The sequence below is a fragment of the Oncorhynchus masou genome, unplaced genomic scaffold, assembly GCF_036934945.1.
Source record: "Oncorhynchus masou masou isolate Uvic2021 unplaced genomic scaffold, UVic_Omas_1.1 unplaced_scaffold_2297, whole genome shotgun sequence".
Taxonomy (NCBI): domain Eukaryota; kingdom Metazoa; phylum Chordata; class Actinopteri; order Salmoniformes; family Salmonidae; genus Oncorhynchus; species Oncorhynchus masou.
In genome coordinates this window covers 53,076-74,732 of record NW_027008764.1, presented here as the reverse complement: position 1 = coordinate 74,732, position 21,657 = coordinate 53,076, and the positions used below count along the sequence as shown (strand labels likewise).

The following is a 21,657-nucleotide window of genomic DNA, read 5'->3' as shown; positions in this document are numbered from 1 at the left end:
AGCTTGGTGATTGAGGGTAGTAAACATTTTCAACATTCTTGAGACAATGTGTGGGCAAAGGCAGGCATGACAAGTTTTTAAATGTTTTGCTTCGCTGTGAAGTCTTGAGTTGTTCAGGGATGTGTGATGTCAGAATTACAGAATTCAACCAAGCAATAGACTGGTCATAACTTATATATGAAGATAATTTATAGACAGAACCAGCTCTTACCATGACTAACAGTTGTACTAATCTTCTCCTCCTCCTCTTCTTCATCTTTAATGTTGATATTCAGCTCCAGTGTTTGACTGCAGTCTTCCAGCTTCACTGATGCCATCTCTGGATCCTGCAGTGCAAACTGGGCTCCCCTGTCACAATCAAGACCCAGTGTTTCTACTCAGTGTGGAAGGAGAGTGACAGGCTGTGTTTGTCCTCACTGTTGATGTTAACGGCCTCAGACTTAATCTGAGTCAGTCTGTAGTAATAAAGACAAACAGACACAAAAGTTATTTTCTTGACAGTTCTGGCACTTTATTCTGAAAAAATATTTATTTTTTCTTGTTCAATTATCTCATTTCAGTAGATCAGGTAGCTAATCCTTGACAAAACATTCACTCACGTTAGACACAAAGTACGCATTTTAAATTGCACAACACTTATGAGTGCACTTAAGCTATCGTAGATTTCCTAAATTCACATAAATGCATAAATGACTGAAAAACCATTTAGTACAAGATCACAGTATCATTCAGGCAGAACTATGTACTATTTTATGAAACACCTTGTCTTCACTGTATTATTTCACTCACAAAAACCAAATGTATTTCCCATTCACACCATATTAAGAATTCAGGGTTCATATAGTGGCAAGTCAAATTCAAGGACTTTTTCAGGCACTAATATTAACTTACTTGAAGCCCCGTATGAAAACCCTGAATTATAGATAAATATAGAAACAACTAAATGTGTCTGAATATTAGTACAATATTAGTACACGTGTATCAAGTACAGGTATGGAGCGAAAACAAGCAGGCACTCATTCGCATTAATCGACGCCATTCCATGCAGTTGGCCTCTCTCTCTCCAAATGGTGAAGGATAACTTCAGTTTGCTTCCCTCTATTTTGACACTTCATCACACAGCCTCATGTCGCCATTTCACCACGAGCAAACTCCTTGAAAGACGACCGAAACAGTCGAAGCCACCATTTGACTTGCCTCGTCTGAACCATCCTGATCTCGCGAGCTTACATTAACGAGACAGTGTATGTAAACTCGCGAGAACAGGATGGTTCGGACGATGCAATTTACCAGCTCATAAACAGCATTTTACACAAAACCAAGAACATGTAAAAACGAACTCAAATAAGTGGAATCTTAATGAAATGACTTTGACGAAAATATGTACATACACTCAGACAAACCCAAAGTGACTTGTAAAATCGTTTTTAATCACGTTCTTCACTCACTCGGTTTGACTCCAAAATAACACATACAATTAAAACCATTACCAGGCGTGAAACGGATTTGTTACCTAGCATGTTATATATTATTTCGATATTAGAAAGTTTAAACATGCTATTACATACCTACAATGATACATTTGAAACGGACACAACCACTATCGACACAACACAGTTCTGTCGTTTCGACCCGGAACTTCCTGTTCCCCACAACGACAGTGCAACAGCGTCATCTTCTTCTCTGGTGTACTGACATTAACACAACTATAACTTGTCTGCCGCCACCTACGGCGGTATTCAAGGAGTGTTGAGCGTTCGTTTTTCATCAATTATTCTGCCCTCTGGCACTCAGACCAGAGTGCTCTGAAATCGGAGTATACAGCCAGAGCGAATTTAGGAACGCACGCTATGTCTGAGTGTTGGAGTGTGCCCCTTACAGGTTAGGATCATTAAAGTGGCAATTTAGGTTAATTACCTTGGCAGGTTAGGAGACTGAGGTTAGGGAAAGGGTTAGCTCCGGTCTGGCGGAGGAGGAGGGTTGATTCAAGCGTTCTGACCTCACAACGGCAGTCAAGCATCCAAGTTAACTGGTTAGCATTGGCTAGCTTGCGAGCTACTTTCAGTACAAATGAGAGAAGTCTGACCAATTTACTCGCCTTAGCAGAGCTGGTTAGTCTGTGTTCATGTTATCCAGAGCATTGGTGACTTTAACTGTGCTTCAGGCAACAATTTAATTACCTTTTTTGCCGACGTTTAAGACTGAGGTTAAGGTTAGGAAAAGGGTTAGGGTTAGCTACAATGTAACAGATGTCAACAACTTGTCCCAATGCAAAAGAAACGGACACGGACCAACGGGGAGCATCAATTGGTTTAAAGTAGATATCATGAAACACTCGATATCAGAGAACGCCCCTAATTGCGTTCTGCAATTACACCTCTTTTGGATCAAGGGGCCAGGCTTCCAGTCTGTAAGCATGCTTTCCATTGTGCTCAGAGGGCATTTTCCGTAGTGCAGTTCAGCTGAAGCACGGCCCAATTCCCATTGATGGCCCCATTGCGAAGTCACGTTTTTTTTTTAAACAAGACAATTTACTCATCAAGTCTGTAAACAAAACATCCATTGAATTATTCAAGTAATTGCCTAGTTAACCATTTTAGATTCATGCTGTGAGGTGGGTGAGCTTATGCCACATGCAGATGCTGAAGGGAAAACACACCTCTTGACCTGCTGTGCATAATATAGGAGCAGCCTCGTCTCATTGACGAGGTGTAACATAGTAAATATAAATCAGGGACTCTCAAAACAGTATTATGTTACGTTTTTCTGGTTACAAAAGACAGATGGTTACTTAATACATGGAATTTGTTGGTGCTGTACTGTAACAGTGAGCTGAGCCAGTTGAAAGTATTGACAACGGGATATATTGTTGGTGACTGTGTCCTCCTAAAGTGCTGTGCCCCTGTGTGCTCAGTCATTAGTTTTGTGTTTATTATTAGTTTACTTCTGGTACCCTCCTACCTGAGAGGCATGAGGCCTGTGTGGCGTTGCACTGTTAAAATCATCCCAGTGTGGATATGAAACACCTGTGTGTTACAAAGCCACATGCTCTGTCCTCTCTGCTCTACCTAGGTGTTTTAATGTGGGTGAAACAGAGATAATACTAACACAGAGAGAACCACTGCTCTTCCTAGGTGTTTTTATGTTGGTAATACTAATACAGATAACCACTGCCCTTCCTAGTGTTTTAATGTGACTCATACAGAGAACCATTGGAAATGCATTTTCCATTATGCCTTTGTGTTTATCACTTCAGATCCTTAAATTGTAGTTTAAAGCATATACAGGGCATTATACAGGACCCCTTGACTTTTTCCACATATTGTTACTTACAGGCTTATACAAAAATGGATTAAATGCATTTTTTACCCCTCATCAATATACACACAATATACACATAATGACAAAGCGAAAAAAGTATTTTATAAATTTGTCAATTTATAAAAAAGAATACCTTATTTGCATAAATATTCAGACCCTTTCCTCTGAGACTCAAAATTCAGCTCAAGTGCATCCTGTTTCCATTGATCTTCCTTGAGATGTTTCTACAATTTGATTGGGGTCCACCTGTGGTAAATTCAAATGTATGTACATGATTGGAAAAGGATCACACCTGTCCATATAAGGTCCCACATTTGACAGTGCAAGTCAGAGCAAAAACCAAGCAATGGGGTCAAATAACTTTTCTGTGGAGCTTCGAGGCAGGTTTGTGGTGAGGCACAGATCTGGGGAGGAGTACCAAAAAATTACTCAACTCTCTGTTTGCTGGGCTCCCTGCTTGTGCCTTCCAACTCCTGCCCTACATTGGGCGCAAACCTTTTAAGGTCTCCCGAGTGGCGCAGCGGTCTAAGGGACCTCATTCTCATTGCAAGAGACATCACTACAGTCCCTGGTTCGAATCCAAGCTGAATCATTTACTGCCTTTTAAAATAACATGCCTGACTTACTTAAACAAATGTGGTTTCTACTGACAATTGATATTTACAAACTATGGCATAAGGGGACGACAAGAGGCAATCCGTCATTTCGATAAAGACATTAATGAGCGAGCAAGGACGGACGTAGTCCAGAACATGGGCCGTTCTTACAGTGTTCTCCCTGTACGCCAAGTCAGAACCGTAGGATAAATAAAGGGGCATATGCAGACAATGAAAATTCTTACAATATTCAATGATTACATTTCTCAAAAACAGGTTATAGGCAACATGTGAATCACCAAGTCACGACAGTAGGCAAAATTAAGATGTGAAACGAGACAAAATAATTAGGGTGAGGCACATGGCCTACAAACATCTTACTACACAACATACACTTAGTATTACTTTCTTAGCTACAGAATACACATCTCCCTGGCATATTACATAATTTATGCAGCAGCATACAAGACATTTTTGGATTCACTTTGTTGTGCTGTGCTCACTTGAATAGGAAGGTGGCGCGGCAGTAATTTGTGGGAATATTTTGTCATCAAACTTCGTCAACAAATTATGGCATTCTCTGGATTTGTGGTGCTTTCAAGACAACTGGGAACTCGAAGAAGAAGAAAAAGGAATCATGATGACGTCAGTGATCTTCAGGTCATAGCTGTAGAAAGAGGCACGAGTTCCCAATTTACAATTCCGAGTTGGATGAAAGTTCAAAACATATTTTCTCAGTCGTAGCTTGTTTTTCCCCAAGTTCCCAGTTGTTTTGAACTCACACAAGTCAGGTTTTGCAGTAGCGAGTAAAGTTGATTTGAGCATGGCGTAAAATCAAGCTCCATTGACAGCATGGCCAATGTTGAATGTTTACAGTTTTAAACTAGGAAAAGAGCCCCTTAATCTTCGACTTGAGACCACACAGCCACTCCACTGAATAGTAGGCTAATGATTGCTTTGCAATGCTTGCAGTTAGCCACTGATTCCTTCCAAACCAATCATTGTTGAATTTGCAATTTGTTGTGTGATGTTTATGTCCAATTGCCAATGAGCACCGATACATTTTATCTATAATTTCTCATTATTTCTCTTCATATGACAAAGATTAAAAAGGATTTGCCAGTAGATTGTGGACTTGATTCATGATGATGACTGCTAGCTCAGATGTTGAAAGTACGATGTTGACATGATCAAACAGATCATTTATTTCACACTGTTTTATCGCTATAACTTTGGGGCTCAAAATAACTCATCTAGTTTGAAAGACAATTAATAAACACATGTATTAATTTCATAAGCTGTGTATCATTAAATAAAATGGTAAAATAATCCCCCCAAACTAGTGGTGAAAAGTGATCATCACACCATCTCTATCTGATACACGTTAGGGGTGGAAGGTAGACTTGTGGTTAGAGCGTTGGGCCAGTAACCAAAAGGTTGCTAGATCAAATCCCTGAGCTGACAAGGTAAAAATCTGTTGTTCTGCCTCTGAACAAGGCAGTTAACCCACTGTTCCTAGGCCATCATTGTAATTAAGAATTTGTCCTAAACTGACTTGCCTCGTTAAATAAAGGTTCAATAAAAAATGTAAGAAGTATCAACTCACTCCTTTCCACAGAATACTGCAGAGGGACAACCTGGTCTCAGAGCAAAACGTATTATATGTTACAAAAACATCCACTCCATTTTGCATGTTCGGTTACATGACATTGGCCTACCAATATAAACTGAACTAAAATATAAACAAAACATGTAAAGTATTGGTTCCATGAGCTGAAATAAAAACTTCCAGAGATGTTCCATAGGCACACAAATCTTATTTCTCTCAAATGTTTGCACAAATTCGTTAATATCCCTGTTAGTGAGCATGTAAACCTAAATAAAGGCCACACTACGTCACAGATGTCTCAAGTTTAGGGAATGTGCAATTCTCATGATGACTGCAGGAACGTCCACCAGTGCTGCCACCTCTAACGTCCTTCGTCCTTTTAGAGAATTTGGCAGTACATCCAACCGGCCTCACAACTGCAGATCACATGTAACCATGGCAGCCCAGGACCTCTTCACCTGCAGGATTGTCTGGGGGGGCTGAGTAGTATTTCTGTCTGTAATAAAAACATTTTGTGTGGAAAAACTCATTCTGACTGGCTGGGCCTGGCTCTCAAGTGGGCCTATGCCCAAATTCCAATTTGTTGTTGCTAACATTAGCTAGGTTAGGGGTGAGGGGTTAAATGGTTTTAGGGGAAAGGTTAGCTAACATGCTAAGTAGTTGCATGCTAAGCTAACACGCTAACATAGTTAAAAAGTAGTAAGTAGTTGCAAAGTTGCTAATTAGCTGAAATGCTCAAGTCCTCCTTGATGAGATTCAAACAAGCAGCCTTTGGCAAGACGTTTGTCTTGGGTCTAGCCTTTGAGAGAAACTCACTCAAAAGTCAGAGCAGACATAAGCAGGCTTCTCTCATGAGTGTGGTCTCTGATGAACTTTTAGCTCAGTTGCTGTTTTGAAGCATTTTACACGGGCAGAGCAGGAGTATGGTTTCTCTCCATGTATAGGTTTATGTTTTTTAAGGTATACAGTCGAGAGAAACTTAAACCACAGTCAGAACAGGAGTAAGCCTTCTCTCCTGTGTGTGTTCTCTGATGAACTTTTAGATGAGTTGATTTTGTGAAACATTTTCCACATTCAGAACAGGAGTGTGGCTTCTCCCCTGTATGTATACGTTCATGTGATTTTAAGTGGGAAAGCTGAGAGAAACTAGTTCTCTCCTGTGTGTGTTGTCTGGTGAACTTTTAGCTCATTTGATGTTTTAAAACATTTTCCACAGTCAGAGCAGGAATAAGGCTTCCCTCCTGTGTGTATACGTTGGTGTGTTTTTAAGGTGCCCAGCTGAGAGAAACTCGCCCCACAGTCAGAGCAGAAGAAAGGCTTCTCTCCTGTATGTATACGTTCATGTGATTGTAAATGGTAAAGTCGAGAGAAACTAGTTCCACAGTTAGAGCAGACGTAAGGCTTCTCTCCTGTGTGTGTTCTCTGGTGAACTTTTAGCTCATTTGATGTTTTAAAACGTTTTCCACAGTCAGAGCAGGAGTATGGCTTCTCCCCTGTGTGTGTTCTCTGATGAACTTTTAGATGAGTTGATGTTGTGAAGTATTTTCCACAATCAGAGCAGACGTAAGGCTTCTCTCCTGTATGTATACGTTCATGTGTTTTTAAGATGGAAAATTTAGAGAAACTAGTTCCACACTCAGAGCAGTAATACGGCTTGTCTCCTGTGTGTGTTCTCTGATGAACTTTTAGCTCAGTTGATGTTTTGAAGCATTTTCCACAGTCAGAGCAGAAGTAAGGCTTCTCACCAGTGTGTATAAGTTGGTGTGTTTTTAAGGTGCCCAGATGAGAGAAACTCGCCCCACAGTCAGAGCAGACGTAAGGCTTCTCTCCTGTGTGTGTTCTCTGGTGAACTTTTAGCTCATTTGATGTTTTAAAACGTTTTCCACAGTCAGAGCAGACGTAAGGCTTCTCTCCTGTGTGTGTTCTCTGGTGAACTTTTAGCTCATTTGATGTTTTAAAACATTTTCCACAGTCAGAGCAGGAATAAGGCTTCGCTCCTGTGTGTATACGTTGGTGTGTTTTTAAGGTGCCCAGCTGAGAGAAACTCGCCCCACAGTCAGAGCAGAAGAAAGGCTTCTCTCCTGTATGTACACGTTCGTGTGATTTTAAGTGGGAAAGCTGAGAGAAACGAGTTCCACAGTCAGGGCAGAAGAAAGGCTTCTCTCCTGTATGTATACGTTCATGTGATTGTAAATGGTAAAGTCGAGAGAAACTAGTTCCACAGTTAGAGCAGACGTAAGGCTTCTCTCCTGTGTGTGTTCTCTGGTGAACTTTTAGCTCATTTGATGTTTTAAAACGTTTTCCACAGTCAGAGCAGGAGTATGGCTTCTCCCCTGTGTGTGTTCTCTGATGAACTTTTAGATGAGTTGATGTTGTGAAGTATTTTCCACAATCAGAGCAGACGTAAGGCTTCTCTCCTGTATGTATACGTTCATGTGTTTTTAAGATGGAAAATTTAGAGAAACTAGTTCCACACTCAGAGCAGTAATACGGCTTGTCTCCTGTGTGTGTTCTCTGATGAACTTTTAGCTCAGTTGATGTTTTGAAGCATTTTCCACAGTCAGAGCAGAAGTAAGGCTTCTCACCAGTGTGTATAAGTTGGTGTGTTTTTAAGGTGCCCAGATGAGAGAAACTCGCCCCACAGTCAGAGCAGACGTAAGGCTTCTCTCCTGTGTGTGTTCTCTGGTGAACTTTTAGCTCATTTGATGTTTTAAAACGTTTTCCACAGTCAGAGCAGACGTAAGGCTTCTCTCCTGTGTGTGTTCTCTGGTGAACTTTTAGCTCATTTGATGTTTTAAAACATTTTCCACAGTCAGAGCAGGAATAAGGCTTCGCTCCTGTGTGTATACGTTGGTGTGTTTTTAAGGTGCCCAGCTGAGAGAAACTCGCCCCACAGTCAGAGCAGAAGAAAGGCTTCTCTCCTGTATGTACACGTTCGTGTGATTTTAAGTGGGAAAGCTGAGAGAAACGAGTTCCACAGTCAGGGCAGAAGAAAGGCTTCTCTCCTGTATGTATACGTTCATGTGATTGTAAATGGTAAAGTCGAGAGAAACTAGTTCCACAGTTAGAGCAGACGTAAGGCTTCTCTCCTGTGTGTGTTCTCTGGTGAACTTTTAGCTCATTTGATGTTTTAAAACGTTTTCCACAGTCAGAGCAGGAGTATGGCTTCTCCCCTGTGTGTGTTCTCTGATGAACTTTTAGATGAGTTGATGTTGTGAAGTATTTTCCACAATCAGAGCAGACGTAAGGCTTCTCTCCTGTATGTATACGTTCATGTGTTTTTAAGATGGAAAATTTAGAGAAACTAGTTCCACACTCAGAGCAGTAATACGGCTTGTCTCCTGTGTGTGTTCTCTGATGAACTTTTAGCTCAGTTGATGTTTTGAAGCATTTTCCACAGTCAGAGCAGAAGTAAGGCTTCTCACCAGTGTGTATAAGTTGGTGTGTTTTTAAGGTGCCCAGATGAGAGAAACTCGCCCCACAGTCAGAGCAGACGTAAGGCTTCTCTCCTGTGTGTGTTCTCTGGTGAACTTTTAGCTCATTTGATGTTTTAAAACGTTTTCCACAGTCAGAGCAGACGTAAGGCTTCTCTCCTGTGTGTGTTCTCTGGTGAACTTTTAGCTCATTTGATGTTTTAAAACATTTTCCACAGTCAGAGCAGGAATAAGGCTTCGCTCCTGTGTGTATACGTTGGTGTGTTTTTAAGGTGCCCAGCTGAGAGAAACTCGCCCCACAGTCAGAGCAGAAGAAAGGCTTCTCTCCTGTATGTACACGTTCGTGTGATTTTAAGTGGGAAAGCTGAGAGAAACGAGTTCCACAGTCAGGGCAGAAGAAAGGCTTCTCTCCTGTGTGTGTTGTCTGATGAACTTTTAGCTCATTTGATGTTTTAAAACATTTTCCACAGTCAGAGCAGGAATAAGGCTTCGCTCCTGTGTGTATACGTTGGTGTGTTTTTAAGGTGCTCAGCTGAGAGAAACTTGCACCACAGTCAGAGCAGAAGAAAGGCTTCTCTCCTGTATGTACACGTTCGTGTGATTTTAAGTGGGAAAGCTGAGAGAAACGAGTTCCACAGTCAGGGCAGGAGTAAGGCTTCTCTCCTGTGTGTGTTCTCTGATGACGTTTTAGCACCGTTGATGTTTTGAAGCATTTTCCACAATCAGAGCAGGAGTATGGCTTCTCCCCTGTATGGAGACGTTCATGTGATTTTAAGTAGGAAAGCTGAGAGAAACGAGTTCCACAGTCAGGACAGAAGAAAGGCTTCTCTCTTGTGTGTGTTCTCTGATGACGTTTTAGCACCGTTGATGTTTTGAAGCGTTTTCCACAGTCAGAGCAGGAGTAAGGCTTCTCTCCTGTGTGTATTTTTAGGTGTATTTTTAGCTTTGATAGAAATGGGAAAATCTCTTCACAATGTGGGCAGTGATGAGACCTCTTTGCTCTCTGATCTTCCTGCTGTTGCTCTCTGGATGTGGAGAATGTCTCAACATGGTATCCTGTGTGAACATCAGGAAAAAACAGACAGTTGGTGTGATATACATGTTAATCAAATGTATTTTAAGAAGCCCTTTTTACATCAGTAGTTGTCAAAAAGTGCTTAACTTCTTGAAACTCCCCATCCCGGATCCGGGTTTGTGACTAAAGCCTCAGGCTCATTAGCATAACGCAACGTTAACGATTTCTGAAAATCGCAAATAAAATGAAAATAATGCGTCTGCTCTCAAGCTTAGCCTTTTCTTAACAACACTGTCATCTCAGATTTTCAAAATATGCTTTTGAACCATAGAAATTGACTAATTTGTGTAAGAGTATGCAAAGCTAGCATAGCATTTTGAGTAGCATTTAGCACGCAACATTTTCACAAAAACCAGATAACCAAATAAATAAAATCATTTACCTTTGAAGAGCTTCTGATGTTTTCAATGAGGAGACTCTCAGTTACATACCAAATGCGCAGTTTTTCCTGAAAGCGTCTGTGTGTAGGAGAAATCGCTCCGTTTTCTACATTGCGTCTGGCTACCGAAACGAACCGAAAATTCAGTCACCTACAACGTAAAACTTTTTCCGGATTAACTACATAATATCGACCGAAACATGGCAAACGTTGTTTGGAATCAATCCTCAAGGTGTTTTTTCACATATCTCTTCATTGATATGCAGTTCGTGGAAGCTTGCTTTCCTCTCTGTATCCCATGTAAAAATACTGGCAGGTGACTTTTGCGCACCAATTTCGGCGCAGGACACCGGGCGGACACCTGGTAAATGTGGTCTCTTATGGTCAATCTTCCAATGATCTGCCTACAAATACGTCACAATGCTGCAGACACCTTGGGGAAACGACAGAAAGGGCAGGCTCATTCCTCTCGCATTCACAGCCATATAAGGAGACAATGGAAAACAGAGCCTCAAAAATCCTTGTCATTTCCTGGATGCCATCTCATCTTGGTTTTGCCTGAAGCTCACGTTCTAGGGCACGCACAGAGAATATCTTGGTATTTCTGGACACGTCAGAGTGTTTTCTTTCGAATGCTATCAATTATATGCATAGTCGAGCATCTTTTTGTGACAAAATATCTTGTTTAAAACGGGAACGTTTTTCATCCAAAAATGAAATAGCGCCCCCATAGATGTAAGAGGTTAATCTATCTGGTTCAAATCCCATAATTAAAATTATTTTACACCATTTTAAAGATACACTTCTTGTAAATCCAGCCACAGTGTTCGATTTCAAATAGGCTTTACGGCGAAGCACACCAAACGATTATGTTAGGTCAGCACCTAGTCACAGAAAACCATACAGCCATTTTCCAGCCAAGGAGAGGTCTCATAAAAGTCAGAAATAGCGATTAAATTAATCACTAACCTTTGATGATCTTCATCAGATGGTACTCACAGGACTTCATGTTACACAATAAATGTGTGTTTTGTTCGATAAAGTTAATCTTTATGTCCAAAAACCTCATTTGAAATTGGTGTGTTGTGTTCAGAAATGCATTGTCTCAAACAAACATCCGATGAAAGTAAAGAGAGCCACATCAAAAAACAGAAATAATCATCATAAACATTGATAATAGATACAAGTGTTAAACAAATACAGATAAACTTCTCATTAATGCAACCGCTGTGTCAGATTTCAAAAAGTCTTTACGGCAAAAGCACACTCTGCGATTATGTTAGTTCAGCGACTAGACACAGAAACCCATACAGCCATTTTCCAACCAAGGAGAGCTTCACAAAAGTCAGAAATAGCATTAAAATGAATCACTTACCTTTGATGATCTTCATCTGGTGGCACTCCCAGGTCTCCATGTTAGACAACAAATGTTTGTTTTCTTCGATAAAGTAAATTTTTATGTCCAAATACCTCCGTTTTGTTGGTGTGTTTAGTTCAGAAATCCAAAGGCACAATAAGCACTCTCGAAAAGTCAAAAAACACAACAAAAGATAGCAGAAACATGTCAAACAACGTTTAAAAGCAATCTTCAGGTTGCTTTTGTCATTAATAATCAATAAAATTTCAACCGGACAAAAGCTTCGTCAATGGAAAAAGGTAAACAAGAAATGCGCGCTCCCGATCACGCGCCTGGCTCATGGATGGAAATTTCCACTGTCCTCTCATTGAAAGCGGTGTATCTCCCTCATTTTTCAGAGTAAAAACCTGAAACAATGCCTAAAGACTGGTCACGTGTTGAGGAAGCCATAGAGATCTGAAACAATGCCTAAAGACTGGTCACATGTTGAGGAAGACAGATTTCCACTGGGTCCTAAGTCTTTGTATGGTGGATAGGCTTTCAATGGAAAAACAGACTTTCAAAATTATAGTACTTCCTGGTTGGATTTTCCTCTGGCTTTCGCCTGCCATATCAGTTCTGTTATACTCAGACATTATTTTAACAGTGTTTTCTATCCAAATTGACTAATTATATGCATATCCTAGCTTATGGGCCCGAGTAGCAGGCAGTTTAATTTGGGCATGCTTTTCATCCAAAATTCCAAATGCTGCCCCCTACCCTAGTGAAGTTAACTTCTTTGGGGTAGGGGGCAGTATTGGGTAGCTTGTATGAAAAACATGCCCAAATTAAGCTGCCTGCTACTCAGCCGAAAAAGCTAGAATATGCATATAAATAGAACATTTGGAAAGAAAACACTCTGAAGTTTCTAAAAATGTTTGAATGATGTCTGTGAGTATAACAGAACTCATATGGCAGGTAAAATCCTGAGACAAACATCCTACCAGGAAGTGGGAAATCTGAGGTTTGTAGTTATTCAACTCAGCTCCTATTGAAGATACCGTGTGATGTTAGTTATTTTTCACTTCCCAAGGCTTCCACTAGATGTCAACAGTATTTAAAACCTGTTTTGAGGATTCTACTCTAAAGGAGGGGCTCATAAGGGCTCTATGAGTGAGTGGTCTGGCAGAGTGCCACAGCCTCAGTCTGGCGCGCTCACGTGAAAGGTAGCTACGTTCCACTTCATTTGTACAGACAAAGGAATTGTCCGGTTGGAACATTAATGAAGATTTAAAAACGCCCTAAAGATTGATTCTAAACATCGTTTGACATGATGCTACGGACTGTAACAGAACTTTTTTTGACTTTTCGTCTGAAACTAGTGAACGCGCTTAGCGAGTTTAGATTGTGTACTGAACGCGCCAACAAAAAGGAGCTATTTTGAAATAAATGTACATTATCGAACAGAACAAGCGCTTATTGTGGACCTGGGATTCCTGGGAGTGCATTCTGATGAAGATCAAAGGTAAGTGAATATTTATCATGTTATTCTGACATCTCTCGGCTCCAACATGGCGGACATTTGTTTGGCTTGATTTTGTTGTCTGAGCGCCGTACTCAGATTATGCCTTTTTGGTAAAGTTTTTTTTAAATCGGACACAGCGGTTACATTAAGGAGAAGTGTATCTATAATTCCGTGCATAATTCTTGTATTTTCATCAACATTTATTATGAGCATTTCTGTAATTGATGTGGCTTTCTGCAAAAATCACCGGATGTTGTGGAACTACTGAACGTAACGCTCCTATGTAAACTCAGATCCACTCTTTGGTTGGAAAATGGCTGAATGCTTTCTGTGACTTGGCTCTGACCTAACATAACGATATGTTCTGCTTTCACCGAAAAGCGTTTTTGAAATCGGATAGTGGTTGGATTAACGACAATTGTATCTTTAAAATGGTGTAAAATACTTGTATGTTTGAGGAATATTAATTATGGGATTTCTGTTGTTTTGAATTTGGCGCCCTGCAGTTTCACTGGCAGTTGAAAGGTGGGACTCTGGCGTCCCAAACGGTCCCAGAGAGGTTAACAGAAACCCATCCTAAAATCCCAAAGAGCAAGCAATGCAGATGTAGAAGCACAGTGGCCACAAAAAAACTCCCTAGAAAGCAGGAACCTAGGAAGAAACCGAGAGAGGAACCAGGCTCAGAGTGATGACCAGTCCTCTTTTGGCCATACCGGGTGACAGGTAGCCTAGTGGGTAGGTGGGAAAGGTTGCAAGATCGAATCCCCGAGCTGACAAGGTAAAAATCTGTCGTTCTGCACCTGAACAAGGCAGTTAACCCAATGTTCCTAGGCCATCATTGAAAATAAGAATTTGTTCTTAACTGACTTGCCTATGTCCAAACGCTAGCAGGACACCTACGACAACATCCGGTGAAATTGCAGAGCGTGAAATTTAAAATACAAAAATCGGAATATTAAACATTCATGAAAATAGAAGTGTTTTACATAATTTAAAAACTTCTTGTTAATCCAACTGCGTTGTCAGATTTGAAAAAGACTTTACGGAGAAAGCATACCACGCGATTATCTGAGGACAGCTCCCCACATCAAAATACTTTTTCAACCAGCACAGGCGTCACAAAATCACAGACAGCAATTAAATAAATCACTTACCTTTGAAGATCTTCCTCTGATTGCAATCCCAAGGGTCCCAGCTACACAATGAATGGTCGTTTTGTTCGATAATATCCTTCATTATATCCCAAAAGTATCAGTTTAGATGGCGCGCTTGATTCAGTAGGTCACTCGTTCAACATGCACACAATCGAATCCTAAAGCTTACCGGTAAAAGATACCAAAGATCGTCCAAAAAAGTCAAACAAAGTTTCCAATTAATCCTCAGGTATTCTAATATGGGAATAAACAATAATATTTAAGACGGAGAATAGTGTGTTCAATAGCAAAGATAAATAACAAAGAGCGCACTCTCGTTGATGCGTGCAACATGACTACTTTTCTAATGGGGGACATCTTGGAAAAACTACAAATACTCATTTTTCAAAAAACAAGCATGAAACCCTTTCTAAAGACTGTTGACATCTAGTGGAAGCCAAAGGAACTACAATCTGGGTCCTATCAATTTGAATATCCCATAGGCAAGCATTGAAAAAATCTGTGACTTCAGGAAATAAAAATTCCGGATGGGTTTACTCAAGGTTTTCGCCTGTCATATCAGTTCTGTTATACCCACAGACATTATTTTTACAGTTTTATAAACTTCAGAGTGTTTTCTATCCAATGATATCAAGTATATGCATATCCTAGCCTCTGGGCAGTTTACTTTCCTCTTGCCCAGTTGTGCACAGGGGCCTCCCACTCCTCTTTCTATTCTGGTTAGAGCCAGTTTGCACTGTTCTGTGAAGGGAGTAGTACACAGAACTGCACGAGATCTTCAGTTTCTTGGAAATGTCTCACATGGAACAGCCTTTATTTCTCAGAACAAGAATAGACTGACGACTTTCAGAAGAAAGGTCTTTGTTTCTGGCCATTTTGAGCCTGTAATCGAACCCACAAATGACCCAGATTTATTTATTTCACCTTTATTTAACCAGGTAGGCAAGTTGAGAACAAGTTCTCATTTACAATTGCGACCTGGCCAAGATAAAGCAAAGCAGTTTGACACATACGACACAGAGTTACACATGGAGTAAAACAAACATAAAGTCAATAATACAGTATAAACAAGTCTATATACGATGTGAGCAAATGAGGTGAGATAAGGGAGGTAAAGGCAATAAAAGGCCATGGTGGCGAAGTAAATACAATATAGCAAGTAAAACACTGGAATGGTAGATTTGCAATGGAAGAATGTGCAAAGTAGAAATAAAAATAATGGGGTGCAAAGGAGCAAAATAAATAAATAAATTAAATACAGTAGGGAAAGAGGTAGTTGTTTGGGCTAAAATATAGGTGGGCTATGTACAGGTGCAGTAATCTGTGAGCTGCTCTGACAGTTGGTGCTTAAAGCCAGTGAGGGAGATAAGTGTTTCCAGTTTCAGTGCTTTTTGTAGTTCGTTCAAGTCATTGGCAGCAGAGAACTGGAAGGAGGCGGCCAAAGAAAGAATTGGTTTTGGGGGTGACTGGAGAGATATACCTGCTGGAGCGTGTGCTACAGGTGGGAGATGCTATGGTGACCAGCGAGCTGAGATAAGGGGGTACTTTACCTAGCACGGTCTTGTAGATGACATGGAGCCAGTGGGTTTGGCGACGAGTATGAAGCGAGGGCCAGCCAACGAGAGCGTACAGGTAGCAATGGTGGGTAGTATATGGGGCTTTGGGGACAAAACGGATTGCACTGTGATAGACTGCATCCAATTTGTTGAGTAGGGTATTGGAGGATATTTTGTAAATGACATCGCCAAAGTCGAGGATTGGTAGGATGGTCAGTTTTACAAGGGTATGTTTGGCAGCATGAGTGAAGGATGCTTTGTTGCGAAATAGGAAGCCAATTCTAGATTTAACTTTGGATTGCAGATGTTTGATATGGGTCTCGAAGGAGAGTTTACAGTCTAACCAGACAGCTAAGTATTTGTAGTTGTCCACGTATTCTAAGTCAGAGCCGTCCAGAGTAGTGATGTTGGACAGGCGGGCAGGTGCGGGTAGCGATCGGTTGAAAAGCATGCATTTAGTTTTGCTTGTATTTAAGAGCAATTGGAGGCCACGGAAGGAGAGTTGTATGGCATTGAAGCTTGCCTGGAGGGTTGTTAACACAGTGTCCAAAGAAGGGCCAGAAGTATACAGAATGGTGTCGTCTGCGTGGAGGTGGATCAGAGACTCACCAGCAGCAAGAGCGACCTCATTGATGTATAAAGAGAAGAGAGTCGGTCCAAGAATTGAACCCTGTGGCACCCCCATAGAGACTGCCAGAGGTCCGGACAGCAGACCCTCCGATTTGACACACTGAACTCTATCAGAGAAGTAGTTGGTGAACCAGGCGAGGCATACTCAACTAGTCTAAAAAAGGACCGTTTTATTGCTTCTTTTATCAGCACCACAGTTTTCAGCTGTGCTAACATAATTGCAAAAGGGTTTTGTAATGATTAATTAGCCCTTTAAAATTATAAACTTGGATTAGCTAACACAACATGCCATTGGATCACAGGAGTGATGGGTGCTGATAATGGGCCTCTGTACACCTATGTAGATATTCCATTTTAAAAAATCATCCGTTTCCAGCTACAAGTAATTTACAACATTAACAACGGCTACACTGTATAAATGGTCAATTTGATGTGATTTTAATGGACCAAAAAAACATACTTTTCTTTCAAAAACAAGGACATTTCTAAGTGACCCTAAACTTTTCAACGGTAGTGTATGTATTCATTTCAGTAGGCTGTATGGGAAGGGGAATCAAACTATTCTAAAACTGGGAAGGAGTCAAAAACTAATAAGAGGCAAAAGTGGTGAAAATGATGAGTTATACCATCCTCCACTCAACATCACAAGGGTGATAGTAGAATTTGTGTTTAAAGTAATGACTAAAATATTTCAACCTGAAACTGTATCACTGTGTGTAGAAAAGGCCCATGGAGTTGGTGGAATAATCCTTTAATTCATTGCCATTTTCTCAGCTGGGCCAGGGGCGCTTTAATTAGGTCAGGTGGAAATGTCCGACAGATCTCAACTCCATAAAAGGAGGAAATTGCCATCGCCTGATCTCGCTGCTTTCTCTTCCTTAACTCCATCTGATCCAGAAGTTCTGTGCGTCCATGAATCCACACTACTCAGTAAATATACCACTTTATGGTTAAAGGAATTCCTGCCTCAGTCTCATCCATTCCTCTGTCACCTGACACGTGACCACCTGTTTACCTTCACTGTCAGTCATCCTACCTGTCCAGCTACCCACACAGATTCCACTAATCTTTCACTGTGTGTGAAATCCATTTGACACATAAGTTGGTAATATGTGCAGCGTTGGCAGGATATAATTGGCAGGATATAATTAGAACACTGTGTTCCTTACTGGACATTCTGTCCCCACCCGGAGAGGAGAAACTGTTAGTCTTGCAGAAAATCATGAAACATGTTGCAGAATATGATAAACAATGTAAGTGTACAGTGGAACAATACAGCCATCCTAAAGCGGGGTGGGGTTCTCGACTGATGCGTGTATAAAAGATGGGCTCTGAACTTGAGAGGGCAGAGCTCTCTGAATAAAGAACTGATCATTTGTATGCTGGGACTCTGTTTATTAAAACTTAAGAGCCTTACATACCTTAAGGGAACATTTCGACAATCACCGTATGGTTAGTGAGAAAGTCCCTATTGGAACTGTACGGTCCCTTACTAGACGTCCGAAAACATTTTAGAAATTCGGGGACGGCGTCGGGCCGAGCGGTAGGGCCAGACCTACCGGGAAGTCATCAAATGAACTTTGTCGGACATTCGGTTTTCGTTTAATAAAATAAACAAATTTTAGCCCATTTTTGCGCAATGCCGGAATATCCCACAAGAGGGCATAAGCAATCATATTGCTATTGGACAAAACATCCCGAATCACGACGTGCCATATCTCGGAAACCGAAAATATTTCGAAGCCGAAACTTGGTGAGCGTAGGTTTGGCATTATGGGAAGATGGCCCCGAACAAGATGGCGTCTAGGCCTCAACGGTTTTTGAGTTATGGCCATATTTCTGGGATTAAAGGTCCAAAATGAAAATAGAGAAAAGATTTTTTCACTTCACGTCAAAGTCAAGGAGCCTCCGGTGTCAATAAAAAAAATCGGCCATTTATCTATCGTCATTTACGAGAAATCGTACGGTGACCAGATCGTGATGTTCAGATATAGGTGTTTTTTTTTTCAACGGTTACAGATCCAGTTGCAGGGTGTTCATACGAGTATTTTTAAAATGTGCTGCGGAGCTCTGCGACATTTCTGTGATTTTCTATGATTTTCTGAAATAACACACACTCACTAAACCCTCCGTAAATAACTCAGTTCTTAACGTAAAGACTTAAAACTCAGGATTCTGTAAAGGCATACCCCAATGAGGATATGAGTTTATTTATAGCTTCCTGTGCCAACCGGAAGTGCCATAATTGGTGTCTCAGGGGCTGTTTGGAAGGGTTAAAAAAATCAGATCTGTCCAAAACTTCAAATGTGTGATTAGACAACCCCCATGAACTGTAAATCAGTCATTTTTCCCAACAGATGTCAAAGAAAAGCTCTCACACACACACACACAGCAAGGATGGAGTGACAAAGCGTGGTGTTTAAAGACACAGAGAGCGGGCAATGGCATAAACATAATCCCAAGGCCGTGCCGAGTCCAACGAGGTGCCCCGCTTGACCGTAGCTCACTCGGTCTGAGCGCAGCGACCATGAGAAAAATAGGCCCACAATGAAGCCTGCACCACAATGTCATTTGATTTTGGGTGACAGCGGCGGAACCGTTAGGTTTAGAAGGACAATTCAAACACAGGACTGTTCCTAAGGTCCTCCCGATCTGTGCAAGCCTAACCTTGACTGTGTGGCATTAACCTTTCACAGTTAAAAGAAGGTGTTTACAAAAAAACAGTGTGCATTGACTTCTCTCCCCATAGGAATACATTGCCTGCTCCCCTAAATACAACCTGGGGTCTTTATGGGTTATGAATGCTGTATGAACCTGTCTTCTATGACATTCCATCAGACCACTATGAGGTCTACCTGTGTCGATTCTAAGCTTCCTGGAGCAACCGGAAGTGGTTAAATTGACCCAAAAGGTATTTGGATGTACATCACCTCGAAAGGTGCCGAGGCCTCTGCATTATTCAACCCTGTGTAGATCAGTCAATTCTCAACTTAAAGACTTAAAACTCAGGATTCCCTAGGTTTCTATGTCAGTCAAGACATGTGTGTATTTATAGCTTCCTGTGCCAACCGGAAGTGCCATAATTGGTGACTCAGGGGCTGTTTGGAAGGGTTAAAAAAATCAGATCTGTCCAAAACTTCATATGTGTGATTAGACAACCCCCATGAACTGTAAATCAGTCATTTATCCCAACAGATGTCAAAGAAAAGCTCTCACACACACACACAGCAAGGATGGAGTGACAAAGCGTGGTGTTTAAAGACACAGAGAGCAGGCAATGGCATAAACATAATCCCAAGGCCGTGCCGAGTCCAACGAGGTGCCCCTCTTGACCGTAGCTCGCTCGGTCTGAGCGCAGCGACCATGAGAAAAATAGGCCCACAATGATGCCTGCACCACAATGTCATTGGATTTTGGGTGACAGCGGCGGAACCGTTAGGTTTAGAAGGACAATTCAAACACAGGACTGTTCCTAAGGTCCTCCCGATCTGTGCAAGCCTAACCTTGACTGTGTGGCATTAACCTTTCACAGTTAAAAGAAGGTGTTTACAAAAAAACAGTGTGCATTGACTTCTCTCCCCATAGGAATACATTGCCTGCTCCCCTAAATACAACCTGGGGTCTTTATGGGTTATGAATGCTGTATGAACCTGTCTTCTATGACATTCCATCAGACCACTATGAGGTCTACCTGTGTCGATTCTAAGCTTCCTGGAGCAACCGGAAGTGGTTAAATTGACCCAAAAGGTATTTGGATGTACATCACCTCGAAAGGTGCCGAGGCCTCTGCATTATTCAACCCTGTGTAGATCAGTCAATTCTCAACTTAAAGACTTAAAACTCAGGATTCCCTAGGTTTCTATGTCAGTCAAGACATGTGTGTATTTATAGCTTCCTGTGCCAACCGGAAGTGCCATAATTGGTGACTCAGGGGCTGTTTGGAAGGGTTAAAAAAATCAGATCTGTCCAAAACTTCATATGTGTGATTAGACAACCCCCATGAACTGTAAATCAGTCATTTATCCCAACAGATGTCAAAGAAAAGCTCTCACACACACACACAGCAAGGATGGAGTGACAAAGCGTGGTGTTTAAAGACACAGAGAGCAGGCAATGGCATAAACATAATCCCAAGGCCGTGCCGAGTCCAACGAGGTGCCCCTCTTGACCGTAGCTCGCTCGGTCTGAGCGCAGCGACCATGAGAAAAATAGGCCCACAATGATGCCTGCACCACAATGTCATTGGATTTTGGGTGACAGCGGCGGAACCGTTAGGTTTAGAAGGACAATTCAAACACAGGACTGTTCCTAAGGTCCTCCCGATCTGTGCAAGCCTAACCTTGACTGTGTGGCATTAACCTTTCACAGTTAAAAGAAGGTGTTTACAAAAAAACAGTGTGCATTGACTTCTCTCCCCATAGGAATACATTGCCTGCTCCCCTAAATACAACCTGGGGTCTTTATGGGTTATGAATGCTGTATGAACCTGTCTTCTATGACATTCCATCAGACCACTATGAGGTCTACCTGTGTCGATTCTAAGCTTCCTGGAGCAACCGGAAGTGGTTAAATTGACCCAAAAGGTATTTGGATGTACATCACCTCGAAAGGTGCCGAGGCCTCTGCATTATTCAACCCTGTGTAGATCAGTCAATTCTCAACTTAAAGACTTAAAACTCAGGATTCCCTAGGTTTCTATGTCAGTCAAGACATGTGTGTATTTATAGCTTCCTGTGCCAACCGGAAGTGCCATAATTGGTGACTCAGGGGCTGTTTGGAAGGGTTAAAAAAATCAGATCTGTCCAAAACTTCATATGTGTGATTAGACAACCCCCATGAACTGTAAATCAGTCATTTTTCCCAACAGATGTCAAAGAAAAGCTCTCACACACACACACAGCAAGGATGGAGTGACAAAGCGTGGTGTTTAAAGACACAGAGAGCAGGCAATGGCATAAACATAATCCCAAGGCCGTGCCGAGTCCAACGAGGTGCCCCGCTTGACCGTAGCTCGCTCGGTCTGAGCGCAGCGACCATGAGAA

At 41.5% G+C, this 21,657-nt stretch overlaps 1 protein-coding gene across 3 annotated transcripts in view; it reads right to left on the bottom strand.

Annotated features, from left to right (window-relative positions):
- Positions 1-31: 31 nt before the first annotated feature.
- The window catches only part of LOC135533258 (zinc finger protein 208-like), a 38,595-nt gene continuing 16,969 nt past the window's right edge, over positions 32-21,657 (bottom strand). The window contains exons 3-4 of one of the 3 annotated variants that reach the window (XM_064960664.1): positions 975-10,016; positions 32-455 (exon numbers count right to left, since the gene is read on the bottom strand). In XM_064960664.1, coding sequence (XP_064816736.1) covers positions 6,673-10,016 — 3,344 coding nt within the window. In that variant the 3' untranslated portion in view covers positions 32-455; positions 975-6,672. The remainder of the gene's footprint in view (positions 456-974; positions 10,017-21,657) is intronic. The other 2 variants (XM_064960663.1, XM_064960665.1) reach the window with 2 other exon arrangements.